The 24,278-nt window shown below is 32.7% G+C and overlaps 1 protein-coding gene across 4 annotated transcripts in view; it reads left to right on the forward strand.

Annotated features, from left to right (window-relative positions):
• stan (Protocadherin-like wing polarity protein stan) overlaps nucleotides 1–24,278 on the forward strand; it is a 172,275-nt gene that overhangs the window by 142,455 nt on the left and 5,542 nt on the right. The window contains exons 37-49 of one of the 4 annotated variants that reach the window (XM_069818794.1): nucleotides 1,212–1,418; nucleotides 3,307–3,445; nucleotides 3,578–3,719; nucleotides 4,291–4,509; nucleotides 5,258–5,478; nucleotides 7,679–7,825; nucleotides 9,431–9,731; nucleotides 10,747–10,981; nucleotides 12,290–12,436; nucleotides 14,617–14,847; nucleotides 16,605–16,826; nucleotides 17,701–17,896; nucleotides 20,116–20,155. In XM_069818794.1, the coding sequence (XP_069674895.1) occupies nucleotides 1,212–1,418; nucleotides 3,307–3,445; nucleotides 3,578–3,719; nucleotides 4,291–4,509; nucleotides 5,258–5,478; nucleotides 7,679–7,825; nucleotides 9,431–9,731; nucleotides 10,747–10,981; nucleotides 12,290–12,436; nucleotides 14,617–14,847; nucleotides 16,605–16,826; nucleotides 17,701–17,896; nucleotides 20,116–20,155 (2,447 nt within the window). The remainder of the gene's footprint in view (nucleotides 1–1,211; nucleotides 1,419–3,306; nucleotides 3,446–3,577; nucleotides 3,720–4,290; nucleotides 4,510–5,257; nucleotides 5,479–7,678; nucleotides 7,826–9,430; nucleotides 9,732–10,746; nucleotides 10,982–12,289; nucleotides 12,437–14,616; nucleotides 14,848–16,604; nucleotides 16,827–17,700; nucleotides 17,897–20,115; nucleotides 20,156–24,278) is intronic. The other 3 variants (XM_069818796.1, XM_069818795.1, XM_069818797.1) reach the window with 3 other exon arrangements.

The raw sequence follows: 24,278 nt of genomic DNA on the forward strand, positions 1-24,278 counted from the left end.
TAAATAATTGCAATTTTACAATAAAATGACGTGTGATATGGTTAAGGTCAAGAACGAAATGGTTTAGCATGAGATAAAGTTTATTGCTGGAAGGATATTATTTAATGCACAGAAAAATTTGGGATGATTACTGGGTGGTAGGAGGGTCATAAACCAACATTTGCATTCTGTTTTATTTATTTTTGTTTGTTTTTTTTTCAATCAGTGTATTATATTACATTTGATTATGGATCATTATATTCAATATATATTTCAACAAGCCTCTACATTGAGAGTGAGAAATGATGAGCAGTAATTTCGCTAATAGCTGCTAAAATGTGAGTCAGTTGGTGGTATTGGTGAAGATGATGCACAAAAAGAAAATGATTTTTGGGAAAGAAGTGATATTTTTCACATGTTATGTTTGTCACCATACTTCGATTGCTAAAGGACCAACTCAAAGAGCCTCCTTTGAGGGAGAGACGAAGGTTTCCGAACTTGACCTGTACATCTTCTTATCATAGCAACCTCTCAGGATTGTCCCCTTGCTACGAAGTAGAAGCAAATGCGTCTTTCACTTTCCTGAGAGTACACACAAGCTTGTCGTGTACTGTTAACTTTTGTCTCTTGAGGATTTTATTTTCTACAACTACTTTTAGTATAGTCAACTGGCTACGGACTGGAAGGTCCGGGGTTCGATCCCAGGTGGTGACAGGATTTTTTCTCGTTTCCAAACTTTCAGAACGGCCCCGAGGTTCACTCAGCCTCCTATAAAATTGAGTACTGGGTCTTTCCTGGGGGTAAAAGGCGGTCAGAGCGTGGTGCCGACCACACCACCTCATTCTAGTGCCGAGGTCATGGAAAGCATGGGGCTCTACCTGCATGCCCCCCAAGTGCCTTCATGGCATGTTACGGGGATATGTAGTGTTGCATATTTCGTATGAGTGTTCCTTAGGCACATAACGATGGTTAGTGTTTTGTGAAAGTTCATCATCTCATCAATAGCAATCAGAACCATTCTCCTGCAGAAACTATTTTTTTTTTTTCATTTAATCAGCATTGAAACTTTAAGATGTGGAACAGGTCGAGAGTTAAACATTTTTATAGGTTATTTTCTCAAACAATCTTTTTAACACATGTTATCAGAAGCATGTAATTATTGTTAATACAGTATTTAAAAATTTGTACAGTAATAATCTGCAAAGATAATACTTTTGATCTCATTATTCCAGGAGAACTTACTACAAAGCACAGTTTGCAAGACAGTGGCAGGGCAGTGCTTAGTTATGCTCAATATCGATCAGCTGGCTCTCTTCTGCCAGAACGGTATGATGAGACTGTTGGAAGGCGATGGGGAGTTGAACTTCGTGTTGGCTCACCAATTGTATCATTAGCAATTCTTGTTCCATTAGAGGGACGAGATGGTTCACTATCTGCAGGTAAAGTAACATTGAAATCAATTTATTGGTGAATAATAAATTATCACTTTGTGTTTCGAATGAAAATTACGTTTCCTCTTTTTGTGGAGATTGAGGAATCAGTGTTGAAATTAATTATAACTTCTTATGGTATAAAAAAATTTGCAATGTGACAGATAATTTATGTTCACTAGTACATTTTTAGCATTCTCAATACCGAAAAGAAGTTATTTATACACTATTTCTCTAATTGTATGTTCATTTTCTTATACCTATAGAATGGTATTAATTATATATGTTTTTTTATATGTTTCTGGTATTTACGTTTTTATTTGCAAGGAAAAGATGCAAATTCTCATAACTTTTATATGTATAAGAGAGATATTTTATGTGACAAAGGCAAGCTTAGGAAGTGGGGCAAAATAGCAGTTTTCTCGTAATGAGTTGTACGGTTTTTTCCCTGTTTTCCATTCCAAATAAGGAAAAAGTTTAATAATACATAGGCAGTGAGTTCTGTAAAAATTTTTCTAATAATATATGGTACTCTCCTTGACTGCCATACAGAAGTCATTCGATTTGCACATACATAATCATACTGTAGTTGCATGAATGGAGCTACACCGTAATCACTTGGAGATATAAAATGTAACTAGGATTGTCAGGTGTCCCATATTGGGCAGGATGCCCCACATTTTGAGATCTAAAAAACTTGTCCTGTATGGATTTCATATAGGACACCAAAAATCCCGTATTTATGGACATTATGTCATAGACAGCTAACTTTTTTTTTATCTCTTTTATTATTTTCTCTTACTATTTGTAAGGTTATCGTGTTGTAGAATTGTGATAAAAAACATTCTTTTTTTTTATATTAATAACAATGTCTTTAGAAACATAACAACGAAGCAAGTAAATTTTAACTTCTAGCTGCTGCTGTAGCAGAGATTTTTTATTTTCATCAAGAATGACTATTTCAAGTAGTAATGAAATTTTTTTGATGTTTTTTCGGAAATTTTTTTTCCGATTCAATTAAAGACAATTTTATTGTATTCCCAAAGAATAGTTGTGCATGATTATTGGTACAGTAATATTGTTGTTGGATTGCATGTAGTATGTGTGAAGACGAGGAAAATGTTTCAAACCAAAATGAGTGGTTCTCATGCACATGAAACAGAGGACATATTGCATTTAGAAAAATAGAACATGATTTACTAGTTTGTATAAAACAACCTTTGCAATTACCTTTTCCCAATCTGTATCATTAATGTCCCTTCTAAATTTTATTAATATAAATAAACTAATGGTTAGTAATATAATAGCTTCAGTGGTGTAAGACTAAGAAATTTGTTCCTTATACTTTGTTTTAACGTGGCTAGTATATGTTCTCAGATGATGATCACAGATTTCTCTCTCTCTCTCTCTCTTAGAAGTTCCTCGTATTTTCTTCGAGTTAAATGTTGCTACTGTCCCTTATTTGCATTCTGGAAACCTGGCACCCTAAATGAAATTTATTTACAAATGACTTTTAGAGAACCCAGAGGTTCATTGCCGACCTCACATAAGCCCGCCATCAGTCCCTATCCTGAGCAAGATGAATCCAGTCCCTAGCATCATATCCCACCTCCCTCAAATTCATTTTAACATCATCCTCCCATCTATATCTCGGCCTCCACAAAGGTCTTTTTTTTCCTCCGGCCTCCTAACTAACACTCTATATGCATTTCTGGATTACTCTACTAAATGTAACAAATATTAAAAATATTCAACATGAAGGACGGTAATGTCACACTAATTATACGCAGCATTTATAAACAGAAACTACGTTTTAATGCAACTTGAAAAATGGTGTATACTGTAAATAATATTCTATACAATTTCTGATAGTAATATTTACGTCTTCTATTATCAGATCCTAAGCACTACAAGCTCCTAACGGACAGTGGTCCCCTTCCTGCTCCAGTTCTTTTGCGTTTGTGGTTGCATAACGACCTTCAGCCACTCTCTCCAAGATCCAATCCTCAGTGCGTTCATTGGAGTACTGCCAGAGGGTTTGTATACCACATCAATATCACTGAAAATTAAATAATATTAAGTAACAAACTAATAGATATGTAATAGAAGAAACTGTTTAAAGAGTGTTATCACTGCAATAATACGTTTTGAAACTTTGTTCTTTACAGGTTTGGAGAATGGTCACGAGCTGGCTGCCAAACAGAAGTGTCTGACGATTGGCATGTGTCTGTCACAAAACCTTTCCTAGTCAACTGTACCTGCAACCATTTATCTACATTTGCAGTTTTGGTAGATCTGGTTGACATGCAGGTTTGTATTTCAAGTATCTCTCTACTCTAATTACAAAAAAAAAATCATTTCAATATTTGTTTCTCATACAAATACAGTAATTGAGGGGTTTGCCAGAAAAAGGGCATATACGTCAATATGGCGAATTGAGATACATGCAATCTAAGATTTTAAAACGGACCTGAATAAAATGTTATACACGCACGCAGCCCTGTCCTGCAGGTATGTACAGTACAATCAAAACAAAATTTCGCTACTATAATTAGCGAATTATTCACTACATTTTAAACCGTTTTCCCAAAGAAGGGCGTATAGGTCTATCCGCCTTTCTTCCAGCAAAGTCCTCAATTGTATTGTGTTTAATATTGTAAAATTTATAGCATAACTAATATCAGAATTAATTCTCAAAGTGTATTCCATTGTGTATATATATATATCGGTACAAAAAAATTTGTTATTTTCATATCGACTTTTCTTGTTTATTTTGATATCTTGCAGATATTTTACGTTAAATATATCATTATTGTAATGATGAAAGTATATCAACCATACACTTCTAATACATTTCTAACATCCCATTTTCTTTTTACAGTATATTCCTGATCCAAGCTTAGCTGAAGACATTGCTACATACGGAGGCTTCTGTTTTGCACTGCCTATGCTGTTAGCAGCTCTTCTTATTCTTGTATTGATTAGAGGTGTTGAGACCAATTCAAACTCAATACACAAAAACGTGGTGGCTTGTGTTTTTCTGGCTGAATTAGTATTTTTCATCGCATTGAAAGCTAGAAAGACATTAGTACAGCATGAGGTAAGCTATGGAATTGAAAGGGACATTGTGATGATACAATAAGGTAACCTGGAATAAGTGGGCTACCAGGGCAACTGGACTGTCATTACATTTTTACTATGGAGATGGGGAAATTTATTTTTTCGTGTGATCATCACTCATCCAGTTCAAGGTCTAAAACAACAATCGTTATTTCCCAAAAATGTGGCTACCCTTCTGACACCTTCTACTTGCAACTTTGATAAATAAAGAAACAACTATTTTAAAATTACAGGGATTGGAGGAACTGGTAAAGAAACAACACTCTGTAGCCAAGTTAACCAGTAAAAAAGAAAAAATAATTGTAGTTAAAAAAAAAGAAAAGAAAGGAGATAGTCCAGTTACTCCAAAATTATGGGGCACTGGGCCACTGAGTATTGGATAGAGGATAATTTAAAAAATAATTATTTTCTAACGTTATCAAGTCTAGAAAATATTAAAATAATTCCAATTTGAACAAGGTAGGAAATTATATTTGTATGGTTCGTGTCTGGAGGTGTAAAACTATGGCCCACTTAACCTAATTTACCTTAATCATTTATTCTATTACAAAGTAACACAAGTTATGAATTTGATTTTTATATCTTTATCACATTGTGATGTAGTGGATAGAAGAGAGATGGTAAATGTCGAAATAGATTTTGTAAAAAGAATCACTGGTATAATAGTTTGTCCTCTTCTGATAGAATACCAGACATAGATTCGCAAAATGTATTATTTGTTTGTGCAGTTTCCATGTAAGATGTCTGCAATGTGTCTACACTACTTATGGCTGACTGCTTTCACATGGACTTTGGTAGATTCAATTCACTTATATCGCATGCTAACAGAAATGAGAGATATTAACCATGGGCCCATGAGGTTCTACTACACAATGGGCTATGGGTTGCCTGCAGTGGTCGTAGGCTTGGCAGTAGGAGTTCGTGCTGATCAATATGGAAACTTCTATTTGTAAGTAATTTTGTTGTTCACTTCATTACTATTACATAGGAATGAAAAATTAGACAGATCTAATCAGTAGTAATTACTATCCAAAATTCTAAATAACCCATCTCAAAATATAAAAACAGATGCCGCAGTGTAATAATTTATTCTCACATACGATTTATCTAAAATAAATATTGTAATAATTTGTGAGACAATTAAAATATTTTAAAAACTTGCCAGATAGGTATAAAATATTTAACATCCAAATCTTTGTAAAAATTAAAATGTATTTATGTAAATGAGTTAAAATTAATATTTACATTGAATTTTGAATATTATGCTACATACCAGTTTAAAATTCATGTACTGTATATTGCACGCAAACATAAAATTACATTTTATGTAGTTAGTATTAATATGAAGAATTGGTGTCATAAAAAATAGAAAAAAAATAGTGTATTTTTAATTTATCTAATTACCACATGCCTCCAGGGAGATGCACTATCACCTTTACTTTTTAACTTCGCTCTAGAATATGCCATTAGGAAAGTTCAGGATAACACAGAGGGTTTGGAATTGAACGGGTTACATCAGCTTCTTGTTTATGTAGATGACGTGAATATGTTAGGAGAAAATCCACAAACGATTAGGGAAAACACGGAAATTCTACTTGAAGCAAGTAAAGAGAGGGTTGGAAGTAAATCCCGAAAAGACTAAGTATATGATTATGTCTCGTGATCAGAATATTATACGAAATGGAACTATAAAAGTTGGAGATTTATCCTTCGAAGAGGTGGAAAAATTAAAATATCTTGGAGCAACAGTAACAAATGTAAATGACACTCGGGAGGAAATTAAACGCAGAATAAATCTGGGAAATGCCTGTTATTATTCGGTTGAGAAGCTTTTGTCATCTAGTCTGCTGTCAAAAAATCTGAAAGTTAGAATTTATAAAACAGTCATATTACCGGTGTTCTGTATGGCTGTGAAACTTGGACTCTCACTTTGAGAGAGGAACAGAGATTGAGGGTTTTTGAGAATAAGGTTGTTAGGAAAATATTTGGGGCTAAGAGGGATGAAGTTACAGGAGAATGGAGAAAATTACACAACGCAGAGCTGCACGCATTGTATCCTTCACCTGACATGATTAGGAGCATTAAATCCAGACGTTTGAGATGGGCAGGGCATATAGCACGTATGGGCGAATCCAGAAATGCATATAGAGTGTTAGTTGGGAGGCCAGAGGGGAGAAGATCTTTGGGGAGGCCGAGACGTAGATGGGAAGATAATATTAAAATGGATTTGAGGGAGGTGGGATATGATGGTAGGGACTGGATTAATCTTGCTCAGGATAGGGACCAATGACAGGCTTATGTGAGGGCGGCAATGAACCTCCGGGTTCCTTAAAAGCCAGTAAGTAAGTAACTACATGCCTCAATATAAAAATATTTAGCTTTAAAAAATGTTACATAGAAAATATTCACTCTATCAGTGTGAAAAGGACTTTCTAGTTTAGTGTGACAATTTTTTTTTTAGTTCGTGTTTGCTTATAGTATTGTTTGTGTTTTTGTTTTTTAATAAATTATAGATAAGGACGCAAATAACTACAGTAGCTGATGCACCCTTTTAAATCCCATTAACTAACTACAGTAACTAACTTCTTAGTGTACAAAATTATTTTTTTAGACAAATAAATTGTAAAATTATATGGTCTACAGATTAATTCTTCTCGGGTTCTCAGCCGAATGAGTGAGATTGTTGATTCCAAGCTTTTGATGACTAGCCCCACCAGCTTCTTCAGGAATTGAAGTGCCGTGGGACTATGTCTAGGCCAATATATAAGCATTCAGTTGGCCTTCCCACTGCGGACCAATCAGGAGCTAGTACCTAGTCCAAACTGCCTGTCATGTTCTGGTTGGTCGAAGCATGTTGTGGCAGGTTCCCATGCTATGATTGACTGAAGGCCCATCTGTACCAGGTCCTACGTCTCCTCTTACACCTCAGCAAGAGTTAGTCAGCAAAGGCCCTTGGAGGACCGAAACTAATTTCTCTGTTGCCTACTCATCAAAAGCTTAGAATCAACAATCCCATTCACCCAGCTGAGAACCCAAGAAGAATTAATCAATATTCAGCACCAGAAATGTCTCAAGTTCCAATTTGTATGGTTTACAGTTTATTTCTATAGTTGTGCTATAATAATTAACATTGTATGTTTTATATACAGTTGCTGGCTCTCTATCTACGAGTCTGTAGTCTGGAGTCTAATTGGTCCAGTGTGTGTGGTGGTCCTGCTCAATCTTGGTGTGCTTGTTTTCTCTGTACGGGCTGCATTCACTCTCAAAGATCATGTCATGGGATTTGGTAATCTCAGGTAAGACTACATGAGTTTCTTTCAGAACTGTATTCAGTATATTCATCTGATTGTCAGATTTTTCTTTTCTTTTCCTTCTGCCTTTCTTTCCTTCTCTCTTTCCTTTGTTTGAATTTGCCATTTAACATATTAATTTTATCTTATGATCACTTATGTGTGTCATTCAATAAGTAATGCACCACTTTTTTTTTTTCTCATTCAAGTTTTGTTTTATTCCAATTCCAAATATATCACGTTATTTCCCAATTAATTAGTTACAAATATTTATTCTTCAAGATAGTCTCCATTTAAATCTCAGGCATTATGCCATCTACATGGTAGAGTCTGTATGGCATTGCGGTACCACTCTGCTGGTCTTCCTCTCAGTCATATCTTTACTGTGGCTACGATCTCATCATCATTGTTGGATTGCATCATTCAGACGACCAAACAGATGAAAGTCAAATGGTGAAAGATCCGGACTGTAGGGTGGATGAGGAAGGACAGGTCATCCTAGTTTTGTGATCTCTTGACAGATATGCAAGATTATGTGTAGGCTTGCATTATCATGTTGAAGGAGAATTCTTTTGACATTTATGGAAACAAACATGCATATGTAGCAGCACTGTCCATCACTATGGCAAGAAGAAATTAAGTTTGTTGGCACCATTTGATTTTACACAATCTGAATTCACTAATGTTAATTGTTGTCTGTGAGTTTCCCACCTATTCATGTTCTGGCTTGTAGTGTCTGTATGAAACCGAGTCTACCTTCCACAAATGTAAGTTTTGTTTTATCAATAAACACAGCAAAACTTACTATTGGTAACTCCAACAGCTACATAAATAATCTCTTGGGCTTCTTTAATCTTCATGTAAACTTCTGAATTTATTGTTTCTCCAGCAAGCAATGTGTCAATCACCTTAGCCCTTCTAAGTCCCAGAATTATCCCTTCAGATTCCCAGAAGGCTGAGGTTATGACTAGACCTTATCTCCATAGACATTTTTAAGTGCCTGTGAATGTTTGCAATAGTCTCCTCCTTCGCAAAAAGAAATTAACGGATTTAACATATCTTTAGATAATAAAAAAACTTTTAAGTTACACAATGTATCCCAAATTAAATCTCAAGTCAAATCATGTAGGTAATTTAAGTCATGAGATTTAAGTAAACAGTTTAGCTTTAATTGTCAAATTCTAAACAGATATACTAGTATTACCTCACTGTTCAATTATGCAATGTACATTATTATATAATTAATTTATTATGCAGAATGTCAATTGACTTTTTGCTTTATATTTGATTTTCGTACCATTTTATTTCCAGTTAACGATAATGTAATATTTGTATAATTTTCCTTCTGCCTGTCTTTCCTTCTCTCTTTCCTTTGTTTGAATTTGCCATTTAATTTCGTGTAATTTCATTTTTATTTCTGAGTAAATAAGATGATGTCATGAGTGGCAGTATTCGAAATATTCGCTACTCTGGTATTGTACACTTGTTCCCATTTGTGTAGCCTATATAGTAATAAACATTTGTGTTATTAAAAATATATTTAGGTTAATGCTGTTACGAATTGATTATACTTTGTGACCATTTATACTAAAAATTCTCACTTTATTGCAGGACACTTCTGTGGCTGTCAGTGGTTTCATTGCCACTTCTCGGAATGGCGTGGGTTTTGGCAGTGCTGTCAGTTAGTGAAAGATTACCATTACTCTCATATCTACTATCGGTAGCAGTTTTGGTACATGCTATGTTTGCTCTGATTGGGTACTGTTTCCTCAATACACGGGTCAGACGCAATCTGTATATATCATTACTGCGCTGTCTCGGTAAAAAAGTTCCGCTGGACTCCTCAGAGGTGACTACTGGGGGTACAAGTAGCCATAGCCATCAGGGTGGAGCTTCCAGTCATCAGCATTCAGTAAGTTAATATTTTAATGTTTATTTTATGCTTTCATAATACTCTGTACGAAAAATCACTCCTTTTGCACTTATTCTAGTAATGTTTTATATAACGGTATTTCTTGTAGTTCTTAATATTATGTGACTTCACTTAAATTGACTCCTATTAGGAAATTGATCCATTTTTTACTTATCAAAATCACACAATACTTCCACCTATGCAGAACACCTCACCATATATAAAATTTCCATGTCTGTTTCTATATTGCTGTAGTTGTGATTGGTGATGTGTTCTGCGTAAGTGAAAGTATTGTGTGATTTTACGTGAACGCATCACAGCAACAATCAAACTCAAACAATGCTTCCACCTACGCAGAACACATCACCAACACCAACCACAACTACAGCAATATAGAAATATATGGAAAGTCTACACATTGAACCAAAAAGCCAGAAACTAAACAAAGAAGAACAATACGAAATATACATACATACAAATACAAAAACACATGCACAACACATCCTCAACACTCAACTAAATTTCAGAATGCATACACTTTTCGACACAACACTACCAATAATAAACACACACCCACCAAGACAACAACAAGAAGAAAGAGGGAAACAAGTGCAAAAAATTATTAGAAATCTAAAGATGGCGGAAACAAGCCGAAACTAGTCGTTAATTAAGGTAAAAGTTTCAATATTAACACATGAAAGTTAAAAATGTAGTTTATTTAACGGATTTAACATATCTTTAGATAATAAACTTTCAAGATACACAATGTATCCCAAATTAAATCTTAAGTCGAATCATGTAGGTAATTTAAGTCATATTTAATTGTCAAATTCTAAACAGATAGGCTACACTAGTATTACCTCACTGTTTAATCATGCAATATACATTATTTTAATTTATTTATTATGCAGAATGTCAATTGGCCTTTTGCTATACAGCATAGTATATTTAATTTTTATACCATTTTATTTCCAGTTAACAATAATGTAATATTGTAATATATCATGTATTACAGCGCTCAGCATTAGCATATCATAGTGGTGGTAGTGCTATGGATCCATCACGAAGACATGTAGGAATTTCAACATCCAGCACAACCAGCCGATCAACCACAAAAACAAGCAGTAGTCCATATAGAAGTGACACACAGCTTCGACACACTTCTACCAGCACAAGCAATTATAATTCAACCAGTGACATGCCATCTTATGTCCGAGGATTTGATTCAGGTCTCCACAGGCATAGAGAAGGTATAGCAACTCATGTGTTGATGATAAACTTAAGGGGAGAGGATGGTATTATTTGGTGAAAAATGAGTAAATTAAAAAAAAAAAAATTCTTTACAATACTCTGTGATATATGTGGAAAGCATAGCATAACATTTTGTGGGTATTTGTGCCCTTATCGGATGTTGAGTCGCCATTTTTAAACTTCCTGCGTTATGGATTTTTAAATCACTTGCCCACTTTTATTGTTGTTTCCGGTAAACTAAATTAAAAAAAAAAAATTTTTTTTTTCTTTAAAATATCCTTTGATATGTGTGGAATGCATTGCATAACATTTTGTGGTTATTTGTGCTCTTATCGGATGTTGAGACGTCATTTTAAACTTCCTGTGCTATGGATTTTTAAATCACACGCCCGCTTTTATCGGTTTCCAGTAACTTAATTTTTTTTGGTACATTGGCAGACAAAAATGGATATAATTTCTGAACGATTAAAGATACATGCATGAAATTTAGAACACACATTCTTTAGACTATTAGGAAACGTTTCTTTGTAACAGAATTTTGTTAATTTTTTTTTTATTTATTTTTTTTATTTTTTTTAAAATACTGTTTGAATCTATCTTTAAAAATGGTTTAGATATATCGGTTTTAGTATAATTCTGCAATGGGTATATTTTTTTCAAATTTGGGCCCCCAAATAATTTTTTTCAAAATATTTTTATTTGGTTGAGTTGCTACAGCTATGAGCTCTCTACATAAAAAAAATAATATTTTACACCAAATAGGAAAAAAGTTAAAAAAAAATACCATCCTCTCCCTTTAAGCGTGTTAGATTTGTAATTTTAATGGAGACAAAATTTGAGTTCATATTCTGCTAGGAACAATACTTTTTTCTTGTTATTTAATGTAACCATTATTAAAATATCGAAAAGTAGTTTATAGTAAAAAAGTCATTCTGTGTGTTTGTGTGCACATGCATATGTGTTCCTCCCAACCCCAGCCTTTTCTCCAAACTATTACATTCATACAAATGTCCTCTTCCAGCAAACACTATATGTGTGAAGTTTGTTGTTTTCTAATACCGGACACTTGGCAATTGAGACATTCGTCCTGCATATGAAGTTAAAAAACTTTAACTGTATTTACCTGCATAATGGATGCACCCAAATTTTTCGCGTTAAAATTAAGAAGAAAAAAATTCCCCGCATAATAGATGCATAGAGGAATGTGAATCTGTGACAAATGATAGCAGTGGTTCGACTGTATTTATGTAAATGCTATAAGAGAGTACGTGTGATTTATATGATACTGTTTATTTTGTACTTTGTAGTGTCAGAAGAGAGTCCTACAAGAGCACGTCGCCAAGAATCTGATTCAGACTCTGAAGTATCAGTAGATGGCCGTAGTTTGGAGCTGGCCTCCAGTCATAGTAGTGATGATGATGAGTCTTCCAATAGGCATCAGCATAGAGATGTTGGTAAGTCAGCCGCAATCACTTTTACTTTCATTGATGTGCTTTCTAAGCGTTAGACCACTTTTGTTTTTTGTATTACTTACAGTAACCAATGACTTACATAGCACTTTAACATTGTTACTAGCTATTTACTGGTGGTATGTGAACAGTTGTCAATAATTTCTTTAATATAATTATATAAATTTAAGTATGAATATGCAAAGAAAAGAACTAAAGTAATTCACGATTAACAACGTTTTGAATTATCTCAATCTTAATATAATGTGAAAAGTAACAAGAAACAGTAGCAGATAACTTGAAATAAAATAACATAATCGAATTGATGTAATGGCTAAATAAAAGTATGAATAAAATCTGTTCACTACAAAAAAGAATTGCTAGCACGATTATGTGATTTCATTACCTCAATCATACGAGTATATGCAGGATCAGGTTAAAAAATAAAAATGTTACATGAAGCATACATGACAGTAGGAGATGGAATACTGAATCAAATCTCAGTATATTTTATTTCATATGTTATTGTCCACGTTGATAATTTTGTCACGTCTGAATATTTGCTGATAACTGATGATTTTAACGAGTTTTAAATAAATATACAAGTACCACATGTACTATGGGCCCAAGTTAAATCTGCGTTCGGAAAGAATTTGAACCACTGTTCCCTCTCGCTTTTGTGACCTATGAGTAAATATTAAACTGATAAAGAGGTGTTTACTATTTGTGCCAGCGAGTTGTATGAGATAGTGGTGAATACGCGTGTATAGAAGGTGGTGAAAATATTGTATCTGTTCCTATAGACAATTGGCATTTAATGGTAGTAGAGATGTCAGTCCTATGTACCCACCACCTTTACCCCCAAGGAAATGTCCCTGGTACTCATTTCTGTTAGAGGCTGAATGGACCACAGGGTCATGTGCAGCTAGAAGGATTAGATCAATGGAAAAATTCATAACCTCATTGCGAATCGAATCCTTGACTTTCTGGCTTGCAGTGTTATGTCTTAACCATGATGCTATATGCCCCATAAGAGATAATATAGAGTATAAAAAAGAATTAATAGAAAAATGTTACTTTAAAAAGATTTATAAGAATGAACTATAAATGGAGTTAAAATATTTAAAATTCGAAGTCTTCATACTTTATTATGTTTATAATATTCTTGGTGATGGTGTTGTAAATAAAAGGTTTCAACTCTATGAAAAGATATGTGCATGTATTTACCAAATGATACGTGCATGTATTTGATCTGGGGAAAACCATTTCATGTGTATCTCTGGTGCTTTGCTAGTGATAAATGGATGTGGGATGTTTTGTCTACTATTCTAGAATAATCTGTCAAACAGAATGTAAAACTATTCCACACACTCATTTTCGTATAAAGTGCACATGTTTTTGAAGACTAACTACGTAAATAATATTTAGTACTGTTGGTGATACTAGTTAGTGCATTTATCAATATTAAGGAAGATTATAAGCTAATATTATCACCATGTGAGGGTATTTATTTGTTCATGAAAGTTTTATTCAAGCCTAAGTATATATTATGATGAACATTGTGTTGAGATATTTTAACATCAGAATTACAAAAATCTCAGGGTGCTATTCATAGACATTTCGCTAGCCTGCGCTACGAGCGTGCTAAACAGGATTCATATCATATCATATCGCTAACACTGGTTTATGAATACGAAAAACGTTAGTTCGCTGATCATCCACCGAAAGCCCGCGCTAAGAATATCTATGAATATGGCCCTTAATGTTTTAAGTTTCTTAGCACATACTATTTTGAAACTGCTTTTCTCTTTGTATAGACAGTCTAAGCATCTTCATGGCTATAAAGTGAAAAGCTTTATCTTTATTTCCTTTCCAAGCAGAAGTTTAATTGTATGAACATGTATAAAATGTCTCTACATGTTTAGAATTATTAAAAGAATTTTTGTTGTGCAAATTATATGCAAAGGAGTGTGAAATATTTCTGTTTATAATAGTTTTGTTCAATTTTTGTTTCGTGTTGCAATGTTGCTTTAAGAATCTCTTGCAATTTTGGTGTGGGAGAAATGATTTGCATGATTTTAAAGTGGTCTCATTTTCATATACTGGATCTGAATTGTAGAGGAAGTACTGATTCTTTCTCTCCATTCTCTAATCACCTTTCATACAGACTCATGTTTATGTTTCAGGGGTTTCAACAATGGGAGCACCATCTTACCTCCCTAATATATGCGAGGATCCTCTGGGTAGTGGCAGAGGATCTTCCCCACATTTAAATCCCAGTCGGGGACCTCCACCAACAATTCAACCACCTCCTTCCCTAAATATTATCAGTAACAGTCAACTGTTTCCAAATCTCAAACCTATTTATGCACCAAGGTGGTCAAGTCAGCTACCTGAAGCATATCTCCCTACTAACAGTAAGTGTTTGTTTTGAAAACCGAAGTACGTTTAATGTTTTTTATATTCAGATATAATAAGTATACACCGTAGCTTTGAAAACATTTTTGTAAAGTTCCTATTATACCCTGAATTTTGTTGAAATTTTAAGTTGCTGTAATGTTAACTGGGGTTTAACTGGATTTGAGAAATCAGTCTATCATAGGTTTATGTCTGTGTGTACCTTACTGTGTTTGTTATCTAAATGTTTTTCTTGTCTAATACTGAATCTATTGGCTGTTCTTCATGTACTACTTGCAACCCAATAACAAATTTCAACTACCTTTGTAAATAAATATCAACTAATTAACCTAAACTAATTTGCATTACATTAGCATGTTATTACATATTTTGAACTTTCATATTTATAACTTTGTATTCCAAAAGTAATTATTTTCTTAAATTAAACTTGTCAGATTATAAAAGTTCACATTTCTCATACTGTACTTAAGTACACACTAATTAAATTTTATGCTCAACTATAACTATACAATACTGAAGAATATCATGTATACACATACATACAAAGAGAATTGTTAAATATGAATGAGGAAGAAAGAAAACATATTTTCAGAAATAGTGAATAAAATATATACCGTACTAACAATTTATAGGATTGAAAATATGATCTATAATTTCAATGATAAAAGTACATAAAACAATCGTGATAAGATAAAGTAAGGTACGGGAGAATTAAATCTGAAGCTAGGAGTTACATGTTTGAATAATTTACTTTTAAATTACAATATCGTTCGACAGTTCCTAAGGGAGCTGGGTAGGGAGTTCCAGAAACAAATTGTTGATGCCGTGAAAGAGGAAGAATGTAAGCTTTTTATATCAAGGCATAGATAATAAAGAGTCATTTTTAGAATAAGTGCCCAGACTGTGATATGAGGACAAGAAATTAAAACCTTCAAACATTAGAACTAAACCACACTGTTCTGGCACTTTTCACGTTTACAAGGTTATAAAGTATGACACATGCTATCATTTTGATGCAAAGAAATGGAAATTGGAATTTTTGGCACTTACATCATTTACCATATTAAGTCCTTAATTACAAGTAAATATTTAAGTCATAAAGTGTATTGAAACGTAACTGTAAATACTGAGAATAGGACCCATGTTTATATTACTTTTTTGCTCAAAATGTCTTCAGAAATAAACTCCGTAAGTGACGGTAAATCCTCGTGAATCACCCTGTATATGTTTTGAACACTGAGAAAATAGAACTATTGCAATTTCCTATTGGGAAATAAGAACAGTACATTATGTACACAATCTTAATGTCTCAGTCATTAGAGTTTAGAATGCAAATAGCGTGTTTTTTTTTTTTTTTTTTTTCAATTAAGTTGGTTCTTAAAAGACTCACAGCATTCTAAGCTTACCGAGCCATTAAGTTCAAGACTTGCAGGTAAGAATATTGGTTTGGAGCGTGAACAATATGTAGCAACTTCTTCATAAGATCAAATAACACCTTTACGCCAAAAGTTGATGCAATCATTAATCTAAAAATGGCTTATCAGTCACATGTCCTTAACAGAGAATCCATAAAAGCTTTCAACATAGGTATAATTCACAAAATTAATTCTTAATATTATTATTTTTAGTACCTACATGTGTTTATTGAAGAATTTAAATTAATGACCCGAAGCAACATGCTCCTAATATTTTCATCAGTAATTACATTAGTTTATATGAACAACGCAACAATAATTCTATATTTAATTTTTCCTAGTGATGGAGACTGGTTTAAGAGGTAGCCAGTGGTCAGGAACTGCCTCAGATAATGAGACATCACCCAACCCTCTGCCTCCATTGACAGAAAGTCACCAAACATCTCCACACCTTCCTCATAAGATGGTTGCTGATCAAGAAAATTTTCATGATCTTGGTGACCAGTATTCTGAAACTGAGGAGAAAATTCATCTTGGAGATAAATATTTATTTCCCTACACAGGTATGATAGTAATATTTCAACCATACCTAGAGTATTAAAAAATCCAAAGTGCCTTTCACTTTAACCAACTCAAACATAGACCTTATACTCTGTTCAAAATATCAAAAAGTAGAATTATTTTTTCCAACAAATCAGAATCGTATTTTGAAATCAATTTTTTATCTATTGTTTTTCAAATCTCAGAGAAAAAGTGAAAAAAAAGCTGACAAATGGATACCACGCACTGACAAGCTGAAAAACTTAGAAAACACTGATGTCAGCTTTAAAAGCTGACACTTGGCAGCCCTGCATCACTTCCTTTGGTATTTTTTCATCTTCCATTCTCATTACATGCCTGTACCATTGTAATCTTGTTTCGTTTAGAATTTCTACTACATCCTTTTCTACATTCATTATCTCCTTTATTACTGTATTCCTTATCTTTTCCCTCCTTCACTAATAATAATAATAATAATAATAATAATAATAATAATAATAATAATAATAATAATAAATAAGGACATAATTAAGAATTCTGAATATATAGTAACTCTGAAGATCCCTACAATATCCTAAACTGGCTTCACATTTGAAAGGTCCAGATTTAAATGATAAAGTCAGTAGCCTAATTATGAAATAGATTTCCGCAGTCCCTTAAGTAACATGCGAATTAGTATATCGAAGTAGACAACAGTTCTTTTTTTCAAAGCCTTTTCTTATTCATCAAATCATAATCATATTAGTATCTTACTGACTGTGGTAACTTCTGCATTGGAAAGTATTGAAAATAAAACGTTAACTAATATATACATATATTTCAAATGCAAATATACTAATTCGTTGTTATGAAACTAAGGGCACAGAACTGGCTCGCTTATTTTTGCTTTGTTCTCAGCTGAAGAAGATCATTGTGGGTCAACAGGCTACATTCTTCCGACATTGCCTGGTCGAATTCTTGCTGCATCATCCAGTGAACTCTCAGCCGTGCGAGCGCGATCATCTCCCAGTCCACTGCTTCACTCAACAACTGTTGTCACTGCTACCAACATGTTGGTGCCACCACTTACCACTACCAATATTTCTGAATCTGAGTAAGTTGCTTTATATGATAACAATTTACTTCACTTCACTTAAGTTTACATATTCCATGAATTTTTTTTTTTTTTCATTCTGTTACAAGCACATGCACTTATTCCATTATTATTCAGTGTAAAAACCTTAAATGCAAACGTTATAATTTACTTTTTTTTTCTCTCCTTATTGTCTCAAGATATGTTCAACAATGAACATTTTATTTTCCAAACTTTAATTTACAATATATTCCTATGACTACTTGTTGTATCGGTATGTTTGGATTTGATAATGTTTTGTAAAATGAAAGGAACGGTGTATTTTTAGTACTGTTTACAAATTTTAAAGAGCAATGAATTATATTTTAAATTTATGATTTTATCGAAAGATTAGTCTGTCTTTCTTTTGTTTATTCTCATGATTAGGTGGTTTTGCACCTACCACTGACTGATTAGATTCGGAGTCAGTAGATATATTAGATGTAGAATTGTGTACTACATTGAGATGATTACATAATTCAAATCAAAATTAGAAACCCTGGCAATAGTTCAACATTCAGAACAAAATTAAGAGCCATAGAAGAGGGCTAAAGTTTATTAAAATTACGGACAAAAGATACATATGGATACATATAGATAGTAAGAGTTCAATATAAAATGTATTAAAATATCAACATTTAATTGATAAAACCAGTACTAATATATTAAAGGAGTTTGTGAGGTTGGAACCATATTTTAACGTGCATATTCAGTGGATACCATCTCTTATCAAAATTAATGGAAATGAATTGGCGGACAGTTCAGATAAACAAGGATCAAAAGTGACAAGAACTTATAAGAGGAATCTGGCATATTTGGAAATACACTCTAAAATATAAAATTAAGGAAAAAGTGAAAAGTGTCCCTCTCCTCAACATGACTGGTATAATGTAGCAGAACCTGGGAAATCCATAAATACAACTCAAACCAGAAATAAACAAAATTCAGAACCAGACACCTAACGTCAATGAAAATAACTGAGTAAAAGTTGTCCTTGTCTGCAATAAATGCTGTAGTGAAGAAGCAACACTTACATCCTACATATATCATTAAATCTTTAAATATGTATAATGAAAATCAAAGAGTTCTAAATCTTATTAAAAATATAATCTCATGGAAACAGCATGAGGCCAAGGAATAAATAACAACATGATTCAGTCTTCCACAGTGAGATAATTTTCATCTTCAAGTACCAGTTCTAATAATCTTTTAAGACTTTCTATATACTTTACAGGTATTTTTAATAATGAATTTGGTACCGGAATGTCTTGATTTCTTTCCTTGGTTCAGATATACTTTTTCTTGATCACATGCCTTACAATAATGTGATAAACTGATAAAATGCACAGTTAAGAAACAAATGTTTATTTTTATTTGTATTGCGATTATTATTATTATTATTATTATTATTATTATTATTATTATTATTATTATTATTATTTTATAATCATAACTGTTTCAAGATGGGTTGATCTAGTTTTATCTTTCTTCACTTTGATTCTTACTATTATTTTTTTTAACAAAATTGGAAATATAAAATAGAAATAAATCACTGCTTGATGCGTGGAAAAATACACCAGTAGTAGCCATGATGATAAACAAATGTTTATGGATATATTTATTGCAGCTTTTAAAGCTGTATGGGTATATAAGAATATTTATGTACCTAGTATGAAAGACGAACAATTTTCACATGTTTGTACATAATAAAAACGCAACTTATATACGGTAATTTATAATTGGTTAACAAAGCTATATAAGTATTAATGTTCCATTTCAATAGGAAGAGATAATGTTCCTTTGCACTTAAGTGGATTTTACAGAAAATTCTGAATGTATATAAATTATCATCGGTGTTATAAAATTGTATTTTAAAATGGGATTCCTATGGACAAAACAGGGTCTGATGGCCAAAATTGTCTGTACATAATATGTTTCTGTAATTCAAGATACTAGTCCAAAGCATGATGTACTTTCATATTTTTTTATAGATTTGAAGTACCTGTATGATACAGTATGGTACTGTTTGTAATGTGTTGAAAATATTGGATTTGATTTCAATTGGTGGTGGGATTATGTACCTTGCTCTACATTTCACTTGAAATCTATATACTTCTTTGATATTTAAATATATATTTTAGAGATAGTGTACTAATCATTAAAAATAAATGCTAATAATTAATTTCCCTCTCTTTTTATTGGCCTCACTTGCTTTCTTCATGGTTTCTCCGTAGGGAGGAGGTAAGTAATTAAATGTTAATAAAGGTATGTAATGTAGCTGGATTTTTTCATTTGCTTGACTTGATGTTGGACACTTGTTCTTGCTCCAAGAATGCTTGGTGATTTACAAAAAACTTGTAGTGATAAATTACACTTTTCTTTTCTATGTAGATGTTGTTTAGTGAACTCTTTATTGTCATGTATTATCAGTACCACAAAAATCTCTTCCTTCTTTCTCACTTCAATTACATTACATTACACATCAGAATAAAATAAGAAGTTCGAATGTGCTGAAAAATATCTGTGATGAAGCCTAGGACGATGATACAATCTTCTCGTCCTGGAATATGAATATCAGATCTGTAATAACATAACTAAAATTTGTATATTGTAGCCGAACAAGATTCAAAGATGTATTACAAGAACCACAGCTCCCAATTTCAAGTATAACTACCATTACTTGACTTCGGAATTTATAAGTATGAACAAAATACTACACGATTATATAAATAATTTTTGAACAGCAAAATTGAATCGAAATTGGAAAGGGCAACAATGACTCAAAAAGGAAACATACCGGTACATACATAGCACAAAGATTCCATGATGTGGTTATATGCTGTGGTGTAATATGATGGATTATATCATATGAACATAAACATCAACATAAAAACCTACTGCCCACATTCTAAATTGTGATATTTCACGCCAACAAGGAAGAACAAATGAGCAAAATCCTATTTTATTTAATGGTACATTCATACGAAAATATTATTCAGCATCGCAATTAAATGTGGGAGAGAAATAGGCTACAAATTTTGTCTGGAGCATTCTATCAAAGGGACAGAGTTATGTTGCCTTAAATATACAACATTGGCCTCGCAGCTTTGCTTTCATCCTGGAAGAAGCCGAGTTAAGTATTTTATTGTCCTTTAAAACCATCACCCTCGGCTGGATTTGAACCCATGAACCTCGGATTCAACAGTCATGATAATCATAAGTCCACTGAGGATGACTTCTATGTCGTATTTTACATTTTTGTAGCTCAGGGCCATGCATGCAATGCTACTCTGTATTTACTGAGAATGAACCTGGGATCATTTCCAGTTCTCCCAACTTCCTGGTGAATGAAAATTCGAATAACTAGAATAATAATCTCATGGCTACTACAGTAATAGCGCCCCAATCGTTTCTAGTAATGCTAGAAGGTTGCCCAATCGTCATTTGTATTAAACACAGCATTTACATTCTCTGACACAGCAATCAGCAGAATTGTGAAAAATTGTATCTCACAAGAGTCGTCCTAAAGCAGACAATGATGATGATCATGATAAGAACAATAACAACAAGAAGAACATAATAATAATAATAATAATAATAATAATAATAATAATAATAATAATAATAATATAAGAGTAATAACAACAATATAATAGTACAATAATAATAATAATAATAATAATAATAATAATAATAATAATAATAATAATAATAATAATAAAGTGAAAATTTCCCATCATGTTGGTAAATGAGAAAATTGTTGAAAAATCCGATTTCATGAAAATAATTTTTTTTCTTACAGTTGTATATATTTTTTCAATATACATCAGCATGTACAGAAATTAATAATAGCAATGTGATGCTTCCGGAACTTTTCTCATCTTGATCCATACATAAGTATTGCCCTCATGTTGTTGTTATTGTTGTTTAGTTAATTGTCTGAAGACAGGTCTGAACCTCACAAGTGATATAATAATAAATTAACATGCGGGAAATGTAAGTGATATAGTCATCTATCACTTTCGGTATAAATTGTATAATAGTCACCAAAAATATCCAGTACATCTAAATACAAGGAAAAACCGGAAGCCATGTCTAAGTATTTGGAATCAACAGAAAATAGTTGCAATCATACATAGGTCGTTCCAAAATATATTGAACTGACTAAATTTACAAAATTATGACAAAAACAAAGATAGATGTTACACGGAACTATCCCATGATAAATCTTTAACATATGAGAACATTTGTTCGTTAGTTAAGAAAGCAAACTTGAGTCTGGAAGAAATCATCACGTCATAATTGGTACTGGTACAACAGCAATATTCAGACCAAAAATAAGACAATTACAAGTCACATGAAAACTGTACAAGGAGTTACAACCTTCCCATTTGCATTTACTGCCAACCAGTGGTGATATTCGGCCGGTTCACACTGGTTTGGATGAACCAGTTGTTAAATTATTTCTAGGTAATATTTGCAATTACCATGGATATATACTAGGTACCGTATATGTTTAATATAGGTACACATGAGAGAACTGGTTGTTAAACTTCTTGAATATCACCACTGCTACCAACAGTCAGAAGACTACTCTAAAAATGTTTTAAACTACCATCAACTTAAGATAGAGTACCGACAGAGACCTCTACAAAACTGTCAAAAGAATGAAAACTTGAAGGTTCATGAACCTGATTTATTTGATCATGAGAAGAAACATAAACAACAAAAACAATAATGTTAATATGATCTTATTACAAAAGAACACAATTAGATTGGATAATACGAGATATACAGAATATTGAACTTGAGTTGTAACAAAAGATAGCTTCAAACTTAGAAAAAACATAATATTATTATACCACACAACATGAAGTTTTACCTCGACTTGAGAAAATGATTAATTTCAGCCATTAAACTCATCATTAAATGCAGCAAGTTGAAGCTTGCACGCATCAATGTGTACAAACATGTTGATTCAAATCCTTTGCTATCAAATCAGAAAAAAAAAATTAATTAATGTTATTACATTTAGGGAGTCGCGCAGCTAAAAAGTTTCAAAAACACTGATGTCCAAATTTTAACTAAACTTCCTTGTTGTATTACTAACCTCACGTAATAAACAATGAATAATAACTAAACAAAAATCACCTATTTAATTTTGCAGAGAGGTTTTTCTTTTTCTTTCTTTTTTTTTCTGTCTTTTTGTTTTCATGCTCTGTCTCTAACATTTGTAGAAACTGTATCTGCTTAAAAATCATATTACCAATAGATCAACACAATAGTTTTGTTATTTTTGTTTTCGTTTTCCAGTTTTACTTGATACTTACAAGTTACAATAATAAAATAATACGTTTGAAATTAATTATTAAAGTAGTTCTCTAACTACAACACAACACATGCATCACATTACTAAGTAATATTCCCTGTTTGAAACTTTTTCCTTAGGAAGTTGCAATGGAAAAAGAAATGTTTGCTTTAAAATGTTAATTTGCATGTCATCATTATGTTTTATGAGTGATATATATATCACGCATGTGTAGGCCTAAGTATTAGATATAAGGAACTTTAATGGTACACAATAGTTGAAACAATTATAAGCTCTAAGAATGTTATGGAAATATTGGCATGACTTAGAATAGCCACTGGTTAGAATAGAAGCACAAAGACAATATACATTTATTGATTTTCGAATTCTGAAACAATAGTTGTTAATATAAAAACAAATGATTGAATTGTATAATATATTTTGAAGAATTGGTAGAACGGAGAAAAAATCTTTCCGGCTCTGGAACTCGAACCTAGGTTTCCAGCTTTACATGCTGGTGCTTTATCCACTAAGCCACACTGGATTCAAGTTTCAATGCCGGATTTAATCCCTCTCATTTTTAAGTTCTACCTACTGTGTTCCCCTTTGTTGGCCTATCCTCGTATACCGTGTCGCAGTATGTGTGACAGTAGACACATGTCCAACCACAAGTACAGAGGTGCACTCATTACCAGTGACTAAGTGGCCGGGGTCTGACAGAACATGGCACCGTCTGAATCACAAAGTGATTACTTATGCTTTATCATATTAGGCAATTTCTTTAATTGAGTAACCAGGTTTCACTGTCGTATTTACATCTATGTCATCTCTCATGTCCGAGATTTTATTTCCAAGATAATGAAAGCTTGCTACTTGTTCTACTATTTTACCATCAAATTCTATTTTCACTCATCTAACATTTTTCCCACACATTGCCATGGCTCTTGTTTTAGGAGTTGAAATTTTCTTATGATAATTTTTCATGATTTCATTTGATTTGTGTGCTCCCTTCTGTAAATCATCTTCTGATTCGGCCAAAATAATATCATTTGTCAG

This window comes from Periplaneta americana, chromosome 2 (assembly GCF_040183065.1).
Source record: "Periplaneta americana isolate PAMFEO1 chromosome 2, P.americana_PAMFEO1_priV1, whole genome shotgun sequence".
NCBI lineage: Eukaryota > Metazoa > Arthropoda > Insecta > Blattodea > Blattidae > Periplaneta > Periplaneta americana.